The sequence below is a fragment of the Chrysoperla carnea genome, chromosome 4 (assembly GCF_905475395.1).
Source record: "Chrysoperla carnea chromosome 4, inChrCarn1.1, whole genome shotgun sequence".
Classification (NCBI taxonomy): Eukaryota; Metazoa; Arthropoda; class Insecta; order Neuroptera; family Chrysopidae; genus Chrysoperla; species Chrysoperla carnea.
This window is the reverse complement of record NC_058340.1, coordinates 31,886,637-31,908,410: the sequence shown is the minus strand read 5'-3', so window position 1 is coordinate 31,908,410 and position 21,774 is coordinate 31,886,637. Positions and strand designations below refer to the sequence as shown.

Sequence of the window (21,774 nt, the reverse complement as noted above, 5' to 3'; positions counted from 1 at the left end):
TAAAATTTATTATCTTGATTATTTTCATCTTTACATGATTCTTTTCATGTTCTTCATGGCTTTATAAGTATAATAATATTTTTTTAAACCATCCTTTTATATAGGAAATACAGGCTTGTTCAATAAGATGTTACCACTTAAATGGGTGGGACTTGTACTTTAAGAAACATAATGTATGAGTGATATATTTTTATACATAAGTTATATTAAATTATATATATTACTCTTATATTACGTTCCTAAAATACACATTTCACCCATTTAAATGGCAATTTCTTTTTGGGAAACGTGTTTCATTTAAATCGTGACATCTTTTTGAAAAATCTTTCTCCCATTGACGTGGTAACATCATATTGAGAAACCCTGTACTATTTTATAGCCATGAGAGAATTTATTTTTACTGGTTATCTTGTATTAAATTTTACTGGAAAAAAAGTCTAATTCGATATACAATTTCACACGACTTTCATGTACACTCAAACTTGTAAAAAATTGAATCAATTTTAAAATATTAACTTCCTGCTAGGAGGTTATTCTTTTAACTCGAAAATCGAAATAAAAAATGTAATAAATTATCGACGTTTTAAAGTATACATGCCGCCTTTTTGGAAAATTTAACTGTTTACAACTTTTTAATCTTATTTTTTTAACAGCATTACTCTACAAATATGCCTTTTATTACTAGTTATTCGAAAAGATGAAAATTTCTTGATTGCGTAATAAAACACATTGCGTTTATTAATTTAAATTAAATTTAAACAAAAATTATTTATATATTTTTCAAATAAAAACGATTTCAACCAGATGCTATATTCTAATTTTAATAAATTGACTATAAAAAAACCTAATAGATAGGCATAAAGCTAGCGTACACTTTTGGATTATTTGCAACAAGTCAAAAATGTGATCGTTTTTGTTAAATATTCCAGGAACACTGGGGGGCGTTATTGAGGGAGATGATGCGCGAAACTTTTAAATTCTAGGCAAATTTTTATAACACTTCAACACAGATCTCTCTACTTACGAAGTCCAACACTATATTAATTAAATTTTGATTTTTGCCCCATTTCCTAAATCAATTTTTGTATTATATAAATCCACCAGTGTGCAGACCGTCACCAAATTAGCACTGAGTAACATACACTATAAGAGTAATTACGATTAGCTTATTTCCACTGAAGATGACTACATGGTAGTCGAAATACGCATTTTTATAAAACAAAAATTGATCTATTAAATTAGGGAGAAAATCGAAATTAAATTCGAAATATCCTAGAGTTCTCGTTTATTATCTCTGATAATATTTATCCAGTCCATCAGAAAAATTTTTTGTCGCGCATTTTAAAGGGCTTAAAAATAAAAAGCGTGGCTCTATGAATAACTTCCATCGCCAGTGTTGTTAAACTATCGAATTTCATTGAAACAAATTTTAGACTTGTTGCAATTAATTTCAAAATATGTACGCTAGCCTTATACCCAAAACATTTTTGGTAAAAAAAATATTATTATAATTTTTTTATAACATCAAAATGATGATTATGCTGTTTGGTAAGCAGACGTTGTCGTCATTTAAAACTTCATCTTCTGAATGCAGATAAAATGTACATGAGATTGAAAGTTTCACTTGATTTAATGATTCAAACACAGAAATATTTTTATAAATGTTTGTGGTTTTATATTAACTTTACCATTCTTATTTAATAATCATTCTAAATATAAATAAACAAAAAATATTAAAATTTAGAGAAAAAAAATGTAATATAATTATATACATCGCGGATACCTACGTTATTTAGTTTTCTTGTAATGTGAGTTCCGAAAATATTTAAGCAATTTTTATTTATTTTACTTTTATATTTTGTTATACTACACATATAAGAAATATTTTCGAAGAATTTGGAGTCATTAGGAGCAAAACTTTTCGAGCTATAAACAATTTAGTCTCCAGGCGGTCTTTTTTATCTCTATTTTATTCATGTATCAAACTTTAATCGCGTTTTTCTCAAAACTTTTTTTAAATTCAGTAATCAAAATTTCTCGAAAACCTTTGAATTGATTTCGCCTTTGCACACTTCATTTACATACTAAATACTAGTTTCTGAACGAAGTTTTATTTTTTAATTAACAAAAGGTGCAATTTTTTGCAAAAATCAAAGTTTAAATCAGAGTTTTTTAATTGCTCCTTCACCAAAAATTCATGAATATTTTGTTAATTCCTTCGTTCAAATTCAATTAAAACTTATCTACTAAAAAAATCTCTTAACTTTTTTAGTTTCAGACAAAGCAATCATGAGTTACCCTGATGGTTTCATCTCCATCCACTTTACACAAACTTTGCGTTATTTGTTATTTCAGCGAATTCCCTCAGATATTAAAATATTTTTTTCGAAACTAAGCGTCTAGATAAAAATTACAAGAGTACTTTTATGCTTGAAACTGGTCAAAAATTACAAAAATTTTAACGAAGGTCATTTTTGACATCTATTAGATCAGTCATCAGTACAGTTCAAAAACAATAGTTCCATTGCCTTCAGAAATTTGCTAATAACCTCTGAAAATTTTCATTTTGAAATATTTGAGTTATTGGACAATCATTGTAGGGAATCAAAAGGTTTGTAAAAAGGGCGAGTTATCAAATAATTCAGGATTTCGAGGATTGTGATTAATGTAAAGTCAGCATGATTCCTTCTTCAAATTTAGAAAAACTCTCTACACAAAGATGATTATTAACGTTGTGTGTTTAATCTTATTTTCTTAAACTTTTATTTGTGGTTTTATCTCAATTATCTAAAAATATTTTAAATATTCCTAATTAGTAATTAAAGTATAAAAAATGATAGTATTTTACATTTGTACTTATTTCTTGTTTCTTTTTTTTTTTATTAAAAAGTTTAATCAAATTTGTTTTTTTTCCAGAACTTTTCAAAACAATCTGTAAATTTCAAATTCACACTCTACATTACCTACCTCAATTCGTTTAGCCTATAGTACCAAACCAGGAAAGTATTCATTCGAGATTATTACGGTGGAATAGGGATGTTCAATATTCATCGATGCATCGAAAACATTATTGTTTACATTTCGATATATGTATATATAATTAATACGCTATATCAAATACAACTGATAGTATCGGTTATCAATTTATCGATGGATAATGAAACGAATTATCGATGCATTTTCGTTGGATTTATCCAGGTATGCACAAGATCAATCTCACGGAATCTCTGTAGATTTTGTCATGAAAAGCGCATTCTGTGTGTATGTGAATGCTTCTCTCAGTGACGCCCAGAAATATCTTGAAGATCTAAGGTTTCTGGAGCACCTTTGGAGCAAAAGAGTAACTACAGATCAAACTCGCGGTACAAAAGACCTTCTTTGACTTTCTCTTAGCTCAAACCTAATCTAATCTATCCAGGTCATAGAGAACGTAAAAGAGTCATCAGCAAAATTGGTCATTGAGCGAGAAGTGCTTCAACCTGTATTATATATTAACTAGCAGATACCCGCCCGCTTTGCTGGGCAATTTCCCCTTTAAAAACAAAACCTATCACGTTTTAGCCCTCACTTATAGGGTTCACAATTTTATGGATTTTAATTTTTTTGTCCATGATACTCGCTGACATTGTAACATTCTGTAAGTCCAATCATTAAATTGATTTTTGTACTTTTTGGATCAAATTAAAATTACCCCACCCACTGAGTTTCATCAAATTAAAAAACAAAAATTTTTTTGCGTTTTTCTCAATTTTTTCAAAGGGATACCCCTTAAAAAAATTTCAAAAAATCGAGAAATTCTTGTACTTCCAATTTCGGTAAAACTCATTATATAAGGTAATTTTGACCCAAAAAGTACAAAAATCGGGTGCATTTGATGACTGGTCGAATAGTTTTTGAGATACGGGCTAAAATCCTATAATCACATTTATCTCTAATCATATTTATAAGTTTGCAAAATGCTGAACACGTAGTTTTTTAATATAAGAAAATTTAAAAAAAACTCAGGTAGGTATATCGAATAAAAGTATATACTCGCTCGTTGGTGTATTAATTAATTCGTCACGAATATTGTAATAATATTATAATTTTTAGTACGGATTTTGATTTTATGATTTTTGCTTTCATCTATCTCTCATCATAACCAACATTCAAAGTGAGGAAGTGTGCGATTTTAAAAACCCTGTAAAACAAAAATCAACTTTTCCAAATTATTTTTTTACCATCTTATAATAACTTATAAATTAATCGGATTATCTCCTAGAAGAATGGGTACACCCTTATGAACGCCATATTTTTGGAGTTATTATTTGAACTGATTTACATTTAGGTAATTTTCTTGCATTCTTTTTTATGTAGTTTTACATTATTAGTTGTTAAAAATGCAATTTATTTAATTTAGTTAAAAATACAATTAATAATTCATTTAAAAATACAATTTACACCGGTTTCTTAAATGCTTTTTCATGTATTTTAAGACGATAAGAAGAGAAATAATTTGGAAAAATTGTTCGATTTTGGAACTATGTAAAAAATAAGGACACTAAAAATCGACATCTAAGCTATCTATCTATGTATTTTTTAATCGATTCAGGTTGCCATGAATTTTGCGAAAATGCAAAATATTTTTAAAACTCTCAATTTGTATTTTTTGTCAAAATTGTATGTTTCATTTAAAAATCATTTAAAAAAAATTAGTTGTGAAAGTTATCAGAAGTTAACGATAACAGAGATAATTTAAAGTAAGTATAATGAAATTTTTACGTTATATCATAATAAATATCCTGATCAAACCAAACGTAATGTACGCACATATTAGGCTGACTACTAAATCAACCTAAAACCTGTATGTCTTTTTTATAGTAATGTTACAAATAATTTATACAGTAAATACTAAAAGTAGGTAAAAAATCAAACAAGTATCTGACTTCTATAATGAATACCTTAAAATTTCAGAAAAATATCTTGTAAAGAAAAAAGTAAGCGCTACATTCATAATGTACCCAAGGACGAAATGAATATAGTTCCTACCGGGTATCCCACAACACCTTTCGTACTTTTTTTTGTATCGCAGCATTTTAAAATCGCACAATTCTCCGCCCCACCCTGTATAACCAACATAATAAATTAACTTTTAGTTCTAGGTATACCTGTATCGTATTATGAATATATATTTATTCAATCAAAATCAACACATATAATTAATTAGTATCATCATGTTTTATATTATATTCATATTAGGGGAGAGTGTAATGCCAGGAATTAAAATTTATAAACACCTCTCGATATAAACGTGTGTTCTTAATGAACCTAGGATCGTATGAAGTAGTTTTTTCCATTCTTATTCATTGTGCAACCCTCTTACTAACTAAAATTATATTATACTAACTAAATCCTGCGCTGTTCGAGTTGGAGATCTAAATAAGATACCAGTAAGTAAATATCTTAACAATTAAGACCTTAAAAAGGAGCGAGGCACAACAAGCATTGCTTGAGGTGTTGTGAAGGTATTTCACATTACCCTACTTTAATATAACATTATTTAAAATATGTTGATAAAATATTAAATTGTACATACACAAATTATTAGTTTATTCTCATACAGAGCTGAATTCAGATCAATTTTTAGACACTTAAACAATCGCTCAATTTTAGAAAGCAACAGATTTTTTGTTCGTTCCAAATTCTGTGCTGGTGATATTCAGTTTTTTGACATGTTTTAAAAATTAAAATTAAACCAAATTTTTTCTTACAAAATCACAGTAAGAACTTGATAACAGGTATAATATCTCCGACAAATTATTGAGTCAATCGTTTTTCTAGAAGATATAGCGTTTAAAGTCAAAAGTTTTGTTTTGAAGTCTGAAATTATGAAACTAAATCAAAATCCTCGTACAAAATTTAGGGGTTAATCGAAAGAATCTAAATGGTATATCTTTCATTCCGGCAAAATTCTAAGGCTAAAATTAAAAACCTATTTGCTCCTGCATTTCACTGCAGTTTCTTTAGTTTACCTGTGTGTCCAAGACATTGTCGTTAAGTATATAGAAAGTTGATCATAAAATAATATAGCATCGTCTAAAGAATAAATACAGTCCTGGAAAAAAAAACTTTTCAAAATTTGAATATTCGTTACACTTTGTTAGGTAAATTTTATTATTTTAATCAAATACACAAAATTATTAATATATTGAAATATCATTCATAAAACTAATTTTTGAATGAAAAAACACAATTTTTTCAGTTTTCGTAAAGTTATAAAAGAACCAGCAATGTCAGGAAGAAATTAATTATAATGCGGTTGGGTTTTAGATAATTATTTTCTTTTCTTACTAAATTAGATAGGGATGCAGTACGTCTTGCACCTAAGAGTGGTTGCACTTACTGCGTTTACTATTGTGCATTCCCAAAGAAAGCTGCAAAAAGTGTTTGATTTAAAAAATATTAAGAAAATTTGTTGAGTCTTTTTAGTAGAATAAATTATAATTATCAGACAGTTTTGTCTTTGCTAACACCGTACCAGATATTATTCTAATAAGTTCAATAAGGAAAGAAATATCCGAAATTAAACTGCCTTCTTAAAAGAAGCTCCCGAAAGCTTTGCCAGCTTTCGTAACATAATATTATTACCAAGTAGAATTCGGATTTATAAAAACACTTTCGAAACTATACCAAAAGTTTTTCGAAATTTTTTAAATATTCAACTAAAACTGATGATGTGATAATTTCTATAACTTTCTATAACAAAATATAGGGTGTCCTAAAACCTTGTTTACAATATTAAAATATAAATTTACATAATACAATTTTACAAATTAACAAAAACATATAAAATATAAATTTGAAGGTTACTTTGTTTGCTTAATGGTGAATCCAATAAATGACCTCCTCCGGCCGAAACTACAACATATTTTTCATACTTATTTTAAAATTTAACAATATATTTTCAAATATTTAGTTTTATCCATGGACAGTTTTTTTTTCAAGTGTTAGAAAAAGTGTTTGATTCAAATAAGTGAATACAATGAATATGGTGGAAGAGCCAATAAATGCATAGTAGATATTAAGGATATATACATTCATTTATTTATCTGCGTTTCCACCATTTATTTATCCTTTTATTTGGATATTTATTTATCTAAATATAATTTAATATTCTAATCTTCTAAAATGGCAAAGATTACTAGACTTGCGAAAACAATTCTAGATTATTTAAAAACAAATTATGTTTGTCTATTAGTGTATTCGTTAGAGTGGTTATAGCTCAAGAACCTGTCATTCAATTTACAGAATTTTAAGTTTCTTCAAAGATATACTCTCTGGCCAAGTTTTAGTAAAATGAAAAATTACAATAACAACAAATCAAATTTCAAAAAATATTCAATGTCAAATAGTTATTTAATGCCTATTTTATTAGAATCATTGAATTTTCCGGTCTTATTTTTTGCAAACAAGGTGAACTTTTGATGACATAAGTATACAGTTTGATTAATGGAATATAATAAAAGAAATTTACATTTCTAACGTGAGCCCAACATTAAAATTTTGGTCTTCTTTTGTCCAGAAAAAGTATGATTGCAATTATCTTCAAAACAAACAAGATTTAAAGAACATTCTCTTTAATTAAGTTCCTTATCAATTTTTTCCGAGGTCCGAAGTAAACTTGAGGCTTTTAAAAAGATTATGCGATCATTTACAAAAACGCTCATATTTTGAAAACGGAAAATCATACGGTAATGAAATATAAACCAAATTCTTGGAAAAACTAAGCTTACTAAGGAAGCGTCCATAAACTACGTGGCTCAATTTCAGACTGTTTGTAATTCGGCTTTTAACCTACCGTAGCCTTTACTACGATTCACCCTCGTACGGAACGTAGTTTTTATTGTCAAGTCAAGAAAACATTTTGTTTTTTTGAAACACTGGCATTGCGGCTTTGTAAGAATATGGCGTTCATAAAATATACAAGTCAAATAAAAAGTGACAAAAATATATATCAAGGAAATTACGTAGCTTGACTTTATGGCCATCCTCTCTGGAAGTAGATAAGCGTAGCTTCTGAACTAATTCTCCCTCTCTTGATCGAGCCGCGTGTCATTATGTAAAATGTTTACAAATAACTTAAAAAATAATTTTTCTCAATAAAATATTGATCAATTTCTTTAACAACACTCTAAACTTTATTTTGTTCACAATTCAAAGTTCAAAAGTTTTTTAATTCTAGTCTTAAACATTCTAGTCAATAATATATATTTCGGGACCTTTTGGAACGAAGAGAAAAATGTCTATTAATAAATATATATGTTCAGAAAATGACCATACTTTTGATACACTTAGTAAAGTGTTTAATGTTTCTCGAAATACATTAAATTTGCAATGCTCATTAAAGTAAGAGAAACGAATACAATTGTTGCAACTAATGATAAAACATATAAAATGATTCACATACCTTCATAAATATACCTCATCATAAATATTTTAATGAAAATATAATAACATAAATAATTAATAATGTTAATTTTTTGTCAAATAATGTTTTTATTATTATTATTATTATTATTATTATTATTAATATTTACTTACTAAAAAAAAATAAAAAGTTCAGGATAGTGAAAGTATTAAATCATCATAATAACATACTCTCATAGATCACATATTGCATATGATGTGAAATTATCATAATATCTCTTTGTGAATATCTTATAAGCAAACTCCACCTATGTAATAATAATTAATATCTCTTGATTTTACAATGAAAACTAATTTGGATAACAACAAATTATGCATTTTAAATTAAAATATGATTTATGGTACGAGAGCAGACAAAGTTTTCAATAGTTTATTTTAAAACGACTGAACTGAGGTTTTTTTTCGCTTTTTGATCTTCATTCGTAAATTATAAAACTAAATAGTATTAATTATTATAATAAAATCCGGCGTGGTGTTAACAATGGTAAAACTGTCAGGTGATTATAATTTATCTTGCTAAAAGTACATGAAAAATGATTTTAAAATCAGCAATTTTCAATACAATTTTCAGGAATTCGCATCAGTAAACGTAGTTAGCGTAATCTATCTCAAGCGCCAAGTGTACTTGATCTCTAAAATTAATAAAACATTAATATTAATAGGGGATAATCCTGCTGTCGAATTGGCCATATTACCCATGCAAATATAAAATAAGACTTGATACCATGACAAAATTTGAAAGTGAAATTAAAATTGATTAAAAAACCAAGAATTTATAAGCAATCAAAGATTACATTCAAAGGTTTCTCATCTCCTTTTAACAAAATAAATATATAGTCTCTTTGGCGATACTCACGATTGACGTCACTAGTGTGTATCTTCCTCTTTGTTTTATAAGGAATTTTAAGCGTTCGTATCTTGAATACTAGTAAAGATTTTTAAAAACCAACTTCACTTTAGTATTTCTGAAGTGAGAATTCTTCATCTGAAGTGATAAAAAAAATTTAGTCCGAAAACTTTTTATTGAACGGTTTTAACTAAAAACAATTTGAGAGATTTTGATGAAACTTTTTAAATATTCTCTATTATTTCAGAAGTGTACTTTAAAATATAGACCACCAACTGATGCTTTTTTACTTAACAAACATAGGACAGCAAAAATTTGATAGTTCGCTCACCAAATTTTGAAGTAGTATAAAATTTGAAGCCAAATAAAGTAGTAAAATTAAAGGATAAAATAACACTACACAGAAATATGGAAAACTACTGAAAATTAACAAAATTGAATCCCACAATTCTCTTCCTATTAATTCTATGAACAAATTCGAATTAAAAACTACTTTTACAGGAATAATTAAAAGTGAATTTACAATAAAATTGATATTGACATAATCCACTATTAATAAAAACATTGAATTTAAAAAAAAAGTAATTAAAACGGAAATGAATAAAAAAAAATCATAACAATTATTACCTGTTCATGAAGTAAATAATTACATAAAAAATCCTTTAATGGTATCCAGTCAGAAAAAAAAATGTGATACAATTAAAATAAATTATTCAAAAATTCAGGTTCACTGCACTGATTTTATATAATTCAACATTCAGCTGATAAAAAACTTCTCACAAAAACATATCTTTTTAGGTTCCAAAAAAAAAACAATTTACGTAACTTTAAATCGAAAACAATTTTTTTATTTTTTATTATTCAAAATTGAAATCTTTTAAATGTTTACATCTTTTTAATCGTTTATGGATCATGCGCAAAACAACTTTTTATTTAAATTTAAAAAAAACACTTGCATTTTTGAAAAAAAACACAAAATTTCGCACTGAAAGAAGATGATGTTTGCGGTATTTTTTTTTTATGGAAAGTAAAAATTACACTTGAGGCAGTTATCTTAAAAAATATTGTAAAACTACAAAAATAAAGAATAATATTTACATTTGTTTAAAGAAATATGAATTGTGAGAGCTATGAACTCTCCATTGAAACTGAAAGTGGTATGTTTATTCACTGACAATAGTTGTATTTCTGCATTATATTTTTAAGTTTTTTAGCATTGCCATCAACAACTATGGAGAGTTCTTATTTACAAGCAACGTATAACTTTTAAAATATTGTGTTTTTAAAAGTGGGGAACCACACCAACAACCGAAGAATTGTTTTTTTATATTGTTGATAGCGAATGAAGTATTTTTAAAACAAAAAGGATTGAAAAAATTTCATTATGATAAGCAAATAATAGGTCAAGGCCGCCGTTGAAAGTAAAATTGATGTGTGTAATTTGTGCGCGCATTGATATCACTTTTTTAATCGTTTCATTGTTGCAATATTTATACATTGTTAATAACCATATGGGCGCTTTGTTTTAATTAAGCAATACCGGCATGTGTTACAGAATCGTTTATCAGTAGGCAAAGTTAGACGAAATTGATTCATCTAATTGAATAGATAAAATGTAAAGATTCTCATTCTTTATGGTATTACATCCATTTTTGAAAAGTATCTTATTTAGATTTTAATTTCCTCAAACCACTAATAAATAAAAACACAAAATTTTTATTCAATCGATGAGTACCATAATAAAACATTTAGATTTTACATTTTCAAGTTTCGCGCGTAATTTGCCGAAAGCTCTGGACGCAATGGTCGCCATATTGCTCTGAGGTCATAACGTCAGTTGGCTGTGTAAACAAATGCGGTGATATTTTGAATGTTGATTGTTTATAATTTAAACTTTATAGTTTACACAGCCGTATGTCGTAATAAGATGGCGGCAACAATTCTGAAAGCTTTTAAAACTTATTTTAAAAACTCAAATTTTAAAACCAAAAAAATTTTTCCTGAAAATCGATCTTTTGCTCCTTTAATATTATCAGATGGGTTTAGTATGAAAATAAAACCAATGGACTCACTATTTGAAGCAACCTACAAATTTTCAACTCTCTATCTTTTATAGCTTTTGAGAAAATATAAACTTAAGTTTTCCCTAATTTGGACCCTCACGGAAAAACAAAGATATTTACGAAATAATGTTTCAAAGAAAAGTTTTTTATTTTTATATAAGAAATATTTTTCGTATTAACGGTTAAAAGATGGATCCTATAACCCATGACCCAATTTCCCTATATTGTCCGTTTATGAACTCAAAGTCATTTTTTTCGCCCTAAACACGCTATAAAAATTCTACCTTGATATTTATTGTCGTTTTACAATTATTGTGATATGGGCGGATAACGAAAATGGACTAACTAGGTGATTTTATGAATACCTATACCAAAAGTTTGTTAGTAGCATCAATATTTCTAAGTGTTACAAACTTGAGATTAAAACTTAATATACTCTGGTATAATTTCATATAAATGGGTTATACAAATCGGAATACTTACATATAAAGACTTTTCTTAAAGAGCATATATCCTATTTTTAGTGTAAACTAGGATCAGATCCAATTTACGAATCCAAAGAAAAACAACCGTCAAATCGTTATCTTTCGTCAATACAAATGAAAATTAAGTCAATATAAATGAAAATTATTGAACTTTGCTTTGTATTTTAATGGAATTTGAACGATTAAATTATGAAAAAATTTCAAGATTTAAGTTGCGTTTCGATTAGAGCCTCGACTCTTTTTTCAGACTAAAGATAGGTCTAAAATATTAAAATATTTATCTTGTTTATAATTTAATTTTTTTGGTGAAGGTAAATGATTTTGTTGTTAATGAATGCATATCCAGTTAAAATTTACATAAATTTTTATTAAAATTGATACATTAATAATAATATTAAATATTTCTCTTAGACAAAGAACACCTTTGACCCATACCTGTACAATAACACAACATGGTCGTGGTGTACGATGTACCTCTTATTATTTAACTTAACAGTGTTAAAGTCACTGGTCAGTTTTTTATTTTTATATAATAATCTTGCTGTTACTGACCTTGTCCCGTAAAATGATGATCATTACTAAATATTCAGGCCACAAACAAATGTTACGAAATCATATAAAATAATAAATGTATAATATTTTATATTATACAAGTAGGGTATTCAATATTATGATACATGATTAGCGGTCAACGAATATGATCATTGAGATGAGAATATGAGAACATATCTCATATGTGTATATGAGAACGCAGCCGGTCACTTTCATCACTAACTGTACATCACTTGAAGCTGTACACATTTGATAATACGCGCATTACACACAGTACACATCCTCTCTTTGTTTTATACATAAGAACGTCCATAAAAGCTCTTCTTACTTCATATGTTATAAATGGCTTATCATAAATTCTAAACGGTATACCTAAAAGCATAACCTATTGTTTTCCAATACAATTTACTTATTAAATTTCGTTTTTTTCCTCAATTTCCTAGATCAATTTTTTGTATTATATAAATACGTATTTCGACTACCAGGTAGTCATCATCAGTATGAATGACGATTTGCACCATCACTAAATTAGCAACTAGTAACATATACTTTAAGAGTAGGCAATTAAAATTAGCTAGTTCATACTGATTGATGACAACAAAATATATAATCTCATAAGCAGTCTTCAAGGTTAGGTTAGGTTAGGTTATATTGGGTGCAAACGAATGACACACTTAGGCTATAGAGCCCAGTGTGATACGATATATGTATTTTACCACCCTTTCCGCTGAGAATTATATTTATCAGCTCCTCAATTATTTTCAGAGACTTAGTGCACCTCCTTCATTCATATACCATGCACTACACCAGCTTATCAAAACTATTACTTAAATTGATTTTTGTTGTGACGGCGGGAATCGAACTAGCTACCCTAAGCATACCGTGAACGGAATTGGCTACGACTTAACCAACTGAGCTACTAGGGTTGACTCTTCAAGATATCGGCTTAAATTTTATATAAATATGTCATATTTCGCAAACTATTGGTCCAATCTGAAAAATACATTAAGATATCGTCAATGCCGACGTATGGGAAGTATTCGAAAACACATTGTGTTAATGTAAAACTTATTCCAGCTCGTAAAGATTTACCATACAAAATTAGAGTGTTGAAAATCATTTAATCGTTTTGTATTTGTGTTTTACTTTTAGCGCTAGTAAAGCAAATCTGACAGTAAAGGAAACCGCTCCAAGTGATACCTACTAATTTCTATAAGAAAATAAATGCTCAAAATTGAGCTGTCTTAACTTTTTCGTGACGTTACCAGCTCTTATATCAAAAGACCAAAATCCTAATTTTGCGTTGCAGTGGTTTGCATTTAAGACACCACAGCATGTTTTGTTCGCATTCAAGATTCAATGACGATTTTCTGTTACTAGTTTATAAAAAATACTATACAGTATTTTTTATTAAATAATATTTTATTCATGATATGATTTATACTTTATGTGAATAATATGATGACCAGTAATGTAAACGTCGTTGTTTGTTAGTAGGACACTCATGGGTACTGGGTACACTCTCAGTTGAACTTATCACCAAGAAAAACATGTTCACCAGCTTACCAGTAGTACAATGGCCTTTAAAACAACAGTTTTTGATGTATATTAAAATAATTATATGACTTTTATCTAATTTATTACGATTTGTTTTAAACGAGTTATATTAAGATTTTATTTTTAAAAGGACACACAAGCTTTTGTACAAGCGTGGATCCAATGAGGGGCAATAGTTCAAATTTGTTGGATGTTCCCTTCGAAACAAGAGTAAAGTATAGTAACTATTATACAACACTGAGTTCTAATAAAATTTTTGAGATTTGTCTTAAGGATGCGTTCACAGAATCCTTAAATAAACACTATTTTTGTTTTTGTATATGTTTATTTAATTGTATTATTATAATTAATTATTAATTACAAAATAGTTAATTTTATTTACAAATTAGCTAAAAAGTAGCATCGCTCTCCTCATCTGAATTCGTATGAGATGCTGCTGATTCAATATTCAATTTTCTTGCTTTCCTTGTTAATTTCAAACCAGCCAGTTTTGTTAAAACTTGGCGTTCTAAAATAAAATCGTATCTGAAATGTGGTCCGTTAATAACTTCACTAGCAGTGACACGTGGACAATCTGGTAAAATTATACGTTTGGGTTTCTCATATTTTGTAGCTATTCGTATAGGAACACCACCTACTTCCATGTGACCCGGGTTCGAATATAAAAATCTTTCTGTACAATAATATCTTTGATCAGCTATGTTGTCGAACCGCATAATTGCTGTTTCAGTTGCTAAATCTTTTGATAAATTTTAATATTATATGTATACAGGGTTTCATTAAGAGTCTCCGAATTTTAAACTTAAACAATTTTTGTATGAGATATATAATAAATTTATCAAAACGATTGTTCATAGTTCGAGCTACTTACCATGTGCTTACCATGGGAATAAAAAGACAAACATCCCATCAAAGATTTCGAACCGAATCTAAGGTGTCGAGTAATCGAAAAATTGTACTTTTAATTGATAAGTTATACAAATTTCCAAAAAAATCTGATTTTCCAAATTTATCTTTTTAAATTTAAGTTTAAAGTTCAAACACTCTTAATAGAAAACCCTTTTTATACTAAATTTTCTATTTTAGCACTCACACAATCGCATTTATTAGCGCAAATCCATGAGTTAGTTGTTCTTTTGTAATCAAATGAGTAAAAATTTTACAAAAGATCCAATTTTTGTTAGAATCTGTCAAATAGTAGAAGCAACTTGGTATCCCAGGTATTCAAGACCGTGAATTTTTAATGAAAGCAAAATTTTGCAAATTTTTTATCCATGCTTTTTATTGAATTAAAGGTAAGTTTGGTAAAAAAGAAAGGATTCAAAAACCTTCTTTTCCCTTTTTTAGGAAGAATTTAGCGGAAAATTACTTCCAAAAGAACTAAAACAGACTTATCCAAATATTAAACATAATAACATTGTAATTTAGGAAAAGGTGTTAACTAGTGTTCTTTTGTTGTTAACTGTAAAAAGTCTCCATCAATCCATCTTCTCATTAGCACTCACCATTGATAATTTTTCCATTGACCTTTTTATTTTAAACAACTTTGATTTTCACAACTATCCGAAACAAGACCAAAAACTTGGGTGCGTTTTGAAACATTTTTTACATACCTAAAATGAATTTGAACCAAACCATTTTGGTGTACGAAAAATGTAAGGAAATTGAAAGTTTACACTTTAGTTTAACCGAAAATTTAACAAAGAACGTAAAATACTGTTCATAAGTTAATAATCGTTGAGAAAATGAAAAAAACAGAAGGCAACATCCATAATTGTTTTTAATTAAAAAAGTTATTAAAAAACGTAAATTAAAAAAGAATTTTTCTGCCATCTATGAATGTCACCTAGAACTTAACTGTACACAAAATAAACGTTCTTTTTTTTTGTATATCACGATCTAGAAGAAATCTGTAAATCGGGTTGTATTCTTAAAAGAGTTATTTAAAAAAAAATATAAGATAAGGGTTTAACATAAAATAATCCAACTCATTAAAATTCGCATTTTTAATTAAATAATTACCAATCTCTTTTGAAGGTCTTACATTAGTTTTAGTCTGTAAATACTTACATATTCCACAAACTTCATTTTTATGATCTATCAATGCATTTATGCGCTGTTTTATTTTTAAATTGATGGATGCAGTTCCCGAAAGAAATGTATTAAAAAGACATTAAAAATTTTAGTAAAAAAATTGTAAGGCACGATCTTAACAGCAGCCTTTCAAATTTCCAACCGTTCTGAAATATCTGTTAAATATTACGCCTGACCGTAGGCAGAAGATCTAGGATTTCCACCTCAAAGTTACTCGAAATCGAGGCCAGAAAGTAGAAAGATAGTTAAATTAATTTAATTATATCATCGAATTATAATATTGTAAGATATAGTTTTTCCATAATTAAAAATTTAAATAAATATTCATAATTCATCAAATACTTTAAAATAAATGTTACTCATCTGCCGAATTTAGCTGAGTAGTCAAAAAAAAATCTGTATTTACTGAACTTTGGGCGGTTTTTGGTGATATCGGGGATGAGAAAAATTACAAGATCTCCCGATCGTCCATGAGAAAAAATGAAGAAAAAACAATAAAGAAAACATCAACCCTGCAAAATAAAGTTTTATTTATGTAACAAAACTTTACACTAGAAGCTTATAAAATAGAGTTTTCAAATTGATAAATACAGCAATATATACATATTTTTAATGGTTTTTCATTTTTCTTTTTTTTATTAAATATACATTTAAATAGCTTCGAATAATAATGATTTTTAAAAAAATTTAGGAAATAAGTCTATTATATTTTATTTATTTATTTAATATATTAAATTTACGCGACAAGATAGTCCAATGCTTTATCTCGATCATTACCACACTGGAGTAGGGCTTTGGTTATATTTTCTTCCATGAATCCCAAATCTAATAGCTGCGACATTACTATCATATGTTCAATTAACTGTAACAGAAAAATAGATAAAAATTAATTTTTAAATTAAGGGAGTTCAACCGTTAAGAGTCAAGTTCGTAAAAACATGCTCTTATATTCGTGTACATTTACGACAACAGTATACAATACTAAAACATTGTATCTACATATACTAATTATTTGTGTTTATATTTTTAACTAGACGAATGAGAACCGTTTTGGTAGTACCAAAAAAATTGTCATAATTTTATATTTCAATACATTGTTTAAAAAAATGATAAGAACCGTTTTCGAGGTATATAGAAAAGTATTTATCGGTATACCTCCAGCATAATAATGCACATTTTGATTTTTAATATATCAAAATGTGCTGTTAATGGTTTTTTTGACCATTAACAGCAAACAAAATTTTTTTTTCTTTTTAATACAGAATACTTTTACCAATCTTTTATTTCTATTTTATTGAATTTCTAAGAAAAGTCATTTCACGAGTAAACTACCTTAATAAATAAATTAGGTAATGATTTTTTTTAAATTAAGTACATAAATTATTTTTATATTACGTCATTGCTATCTAATTGTTTATAAATCTGAGAATGAGTAATAAAATTATACTGGAAAAATTATACTTGAAATTGAAAATATCACTTGTAAGATTACATTTCAAAGGCTTTTATTTAACTTTCTTTGTTTTTTGTCTGTAAGTCCGCCTGTCTATCGAATTGACGGACTTGACAAGCTGGTCTGCTTGACGGGCTAACATACTTACAAACAATGTTTTATCTGATAGACATTTCAGAACGACTTGAAATTTGAGGTAGTGATGTCAAGGTCGTACTTAGCAACTTTTTTCTCAGTGAAAATTTCATAGCTAGAAACTTCTCTTTTAGGGGAACATAAAAATTATTAATTGCTTGGCAAATCTTAAAATTGGTTAATATTCATTGAAGATGATGTACAAATGAAAAAATAATTGAATGAAAAATATAAAAATGAATTTATCCAACACTCGAAAGAATTGCAATTTTCAAGGTGTCATTTCGGGCGACGAACAGTTGCTTTGCTGAGTATCGAACAAAATGATTCTTAAATTTATTATTCAAATATCCCCTTTTTTGATTGAATGTCATCAATGTCTCAATGAATATGTATCAACTTGCCATGCAATTAAAATTTTTCCAGATCCTTTAAAAGAGAAGCTCTGGTACATGCTAATTTTCATAGAGGAAAGAGTTGTTAGACAAGACCTTTTCAACAGGATCTCAAACTTCTACCCATTTTGAAATGACGGCCAATGTTGTTTTTTTGGACAAAATTTTGTATACTAAAGAGGATTATTGTCTTATATTATTGTCTTTAAAATTCTCTAAAATTTTAAGTTCTTAAACCTTATCGTTCATTTTCTAAGACATTTTTTATTTTTCTCATTTAAATATCATGAAAAGGATTATAATTTTGGCCCCCAAAACACAAGAAAATTACATGAAATGATGCTAAATTAAAGCCACTTTGAAAACATATAATCTTTAATTGAAAAATTCAAAACATTTTCAAATAATTTTAAGTCGGATGAATGTTAATTAAGGGCTCGAAATTTTAAGATAATTGATTTTGTGAAATAGACAACAAAATTTGAAAACGAACTCAAATGTTTGTTCAAAACGTAACACGTTATTATGTTCATATTATTTTAAAAATTACCCCGCCTATTTTCAAAAGATTCTTTCACTAATGTATAAATTTTTCGAAAAGGCTATTCGGACACTACCGTTTGTCTAGGGTGGGTAAAATAATTTGGAGTAAATATTTAGAGAATTTTCTTAAAAAAGCTCCTAGAGTATCAGATAAAAAACCAAATTAAAACATTTTTTACGTAGATTACGAATTTGTTGTGGGAGCTGATGTAAAATTAATCGTTTTTCTCTCTGATTGCGTTCAATCACTGACCCACGTGTTGTCCATACCTTAAATGCGTTCGAGTTACCACGAGCCTGCGGGTTTTTTGGATTTTAATTTAACCCTGTGATTGCTTTCCTCCACTGATTTCCAGAAAATCTGAGGAAAGCTCAAAATACTTAGATAATATTCTGTTCATCCTAATTATCTAATCTAAATTATCTTAATTATCTTAACGTGATACTCACGCTAGACACACGATATTGTCCGAATATCCACACCCTAAATTTTTACGCATTTTTTATCCAATGATATAATAATCACAATAATAATGGGGTTTAACCACCGTTTCTCTGACATATACGCCTATAACAAAGGCCACCCACATCATTATTTGTTTATCTTTATTTATTTAACTTCATACATATTTACATTTTGATGTGGGTGGATTCGGTTACTTCGTTCTTATCCAAGCGACGACAATGTGATCAATTTCTACCGCCCCCATTAGGTTTTTTTTTTAATTGTTCACACTGCCGCTGCCTGGATTCTAACCCGAAACCCATTAGGTTTTTTTTTTAATTGTTCACACTGCCGCTGCCGACGACAATGTGATCAATTTCTACCGCCCCCATTAGGTTTTTTTTTTAATTGTTCACACTGCCGCTGCCTGGATTCTAACCCGAAACCCATTAGGTTTTTTTTTTAATTGTTCACACTGCCGCTGCCGACGACAATGTGATCAATTTCTACCGCCCCCATTAGGTTTTTTTTTTAATTGTTCACACTGCCGCTGCCTGGATTCTAACCCGCAACCTAAGTCTAAATAAACGAACAGTCTAACGCCTTAGCTGAGATATATCAAAAGAAAAATCTTTCCGCATATTCGAAATAAAATTGGATATTGAAAAAATAAAATTTGAACGGTTCAATTAACAAAGATATAAAATCAATTAGGCCTACCTTTGACTGATCATCTCCGATAGCTACACAAGCACGTGATACACGGTCTAACGGAAACCCCATCATTGCAACATCCTTACATATTTGCTGTTGTCGTTGCGATAACGTTGAATACGGATTCGATAGTCGTGATGATTCACTAGGCCCACACGAAGATGATGTTGATGTTGAAACACATGAAACACTCTGTGGTGCTGGAGGAGATGGTCGTTTTAATTGCATATTCAATGCAGCATTCGCTTCACCAATTCGCGTTTGCATTAAATCTTTATGTAATGAATTTATAATATCTGGTACACTTCGAGATTTATTTGATGTATGATCTTCTACATTTGATGTATTCTGGGATAGGGAAACAACAGGATGATGAGATTCATTTACATACGTAGAGTGATTATATGAATTTTGATTATGTAACGTTAATTGAACCGAATTTTGTACACCTTGTGATGTAATTAAGTAATCTGTATTATAGTATCCATTTATAGGCAGTCGATTGTCGTTTATTGGAATGTATTGGGGTGTTCCACGTGTTCCATCATAGCCACTATTTTGTTTAATATTAAAATTATTGCAATACATGTTAGTGGTTGTGTAATTTGGTGAAGAAATCGCTTGAACCGATGTCGGTTGTAATACCTGCGCTAACTCTGCCAGATCATTTATGGTTTTTAATTCCATATTATCAAATGGACTGGCAGTGTCATTCTCAAAATCGGATATGTTGATCGGTGTCGGTACATCACAATGATTGAGTGCCGTTTTCAAAGTCATTTGTGTCGGTAACAATATTGATTCGTTCTTACGTTCCGTTATTGTTTTTGTTGTCACAGTCTCTGATGTCGTTATTACGTCATTAATATCGTTTGGATACGATACTGAATCCGTATTTGGTATATCTATATCTGTTGTATCCCTTACATTTTGTTCTTGACATTTTTTGTTCGCTCTATCTAATTTTATTGCCTTTCTAGCTTGTTGTAATTCTTTCATTTTTGACTTAACACTTTGTTCTAACGAGTAATCATATTGAAAATAGGGTCCTTGAATGATATCATTCGCGGTGATACGTTGAGTATTTGTTGGTAATATAATACGTTTTGGTGGTTTATATTTTTCGGATATTTTTACAGGAATACCATCCATGTAGCCTGGATCGCTGTTTTTTTGAGCCATGTTGTTACGTATGGCTGGATGTTTTAACTACTTAATCTACACAAATAAAAAATTTATTTAAAAAAAAATTTTTTAATTATAAATTTTCCTCGTACTCACGATTTTTTTTGGGAAATTTTATGTATTTTCGTACATAATGATATTGTAGATTAACATTTGACAGCTGAAATGTATTGCTGTCATAATAAAATAATAGAAAACTTTTTTTAAAAGAATAGAATCATCTTAGAAAATTTTTTCGTATATTTAGAATAAATTTTATTGTTTCTTAAGTGATTAATTAAAGTGAAACATTCTTTCTGGAGTGATTAATCGCTGGTAACAAACGTCATTCAAATGTATTGGAAAAAAAATAACAGAATATGTGAATTTCCAAAGACTATAGGATAGACAAGAAGCAGAAGTATAATTATAAGTGACATCTGGAGTCTGAGGCGATCAACTATTAAGTTTGTAGGCCTTTGCGGGTATGGCTATTAAGTTTAACTACTTTGCGGGGGTGACTATTAACTATTAAGTTTGAAAGCCTGACTCGGTAGAGGCGCTGAAACTCGTATACTACGATTTTACATTAGCTCATATGGGCTGCTTCTCCTCTATCCTATGCTCTTTGTGAATTTCTTTATAACTTTTTTTTTGGTCAGATGACGATATCGTGATAAGTTTTTGTTTAATTAGGGAATTTAAGAATATGTATTTAGGACATTTTATTTTTAATAAGTGAACTAGTTGTTTGTACTATTATTGGTTGTGAGTTAAGAGATTGTGATTTCTAAGCTGTAATTTGGAACTGACAAATCGAGGCACGCAGTCTGGTGGTAGAAAAAACAAACTATTAATGGG

The 21,774-nt window shown here is 28.5% G+C and overlaps 2 protein-coding genes across 3 annotated transcripts in view; both read right to left on the bottom strand.

Moving 5' to 3' along the window:
* LOC123298161 overlaps window positions 1-9,959 on the bottom strand; it is a 111,262-nt gene extending 101,303 nt beyond the window's left edge. The window contains exon 1 of one of the 2 annotated variants that reach the window (XM_044880081.1): window positions 9,941-9,959. The gene's annotated coding sequence lies outside the window, so the exon portion shown is untranslated. The remainder of the gene's footprint in view (window positions 1-9,940) is intronic. The other variant, XM_044880080.1, reaches the window with a different exon arrangement.
* A 6,787-nt stretch (window positions 9,960-16,746) lies between these two features.
* On the bottom strand, window positions 16,747-21,282 carry LOC123297594 (ubiquitin-associated protein 1). The gene is made up of 3 exons (XM_044879325.1): window positions 21,031-21,282; window positions 19,756-20,967; window positions 16,747-16,926 (listed from the first exon to the last, which is right to left on the bottom strand). Exons 2-3 carry the CDS (start codon window positions 20,929-20,931, stop codon window positions 16,801-16,803), a joined length of 1,302 nt encoding a protein of 433 aa, XP_044735260.1. The 5' UTR covers window positions 20,932-20,967; window positions 21,031-21,282; the 3' UTR covers window positions 16,747-16,800.
* Between the last annotated feature and the right edge of the window lie 492 nt (window positions 21,283-21,774).

What these genes read in the sequence shown, in the direction of transcription:
- LOC123297594 (XM_044879325.1), bottom strand. Translation starts at nt 20,931, where the DNA reads ATGGCTCAAAAAAACAGCGATCCAGGCTACATGGATGGTATTCCTGTA. An exon ending in TCGGAGATGATCAGTCAAAG is followed by an intron (nt 16,927 to 19,755) that starts GTAGGCCTAATT and finishes TTTCTGTTACAG; the next exon opens with TTAATTGAACATATGATAGT.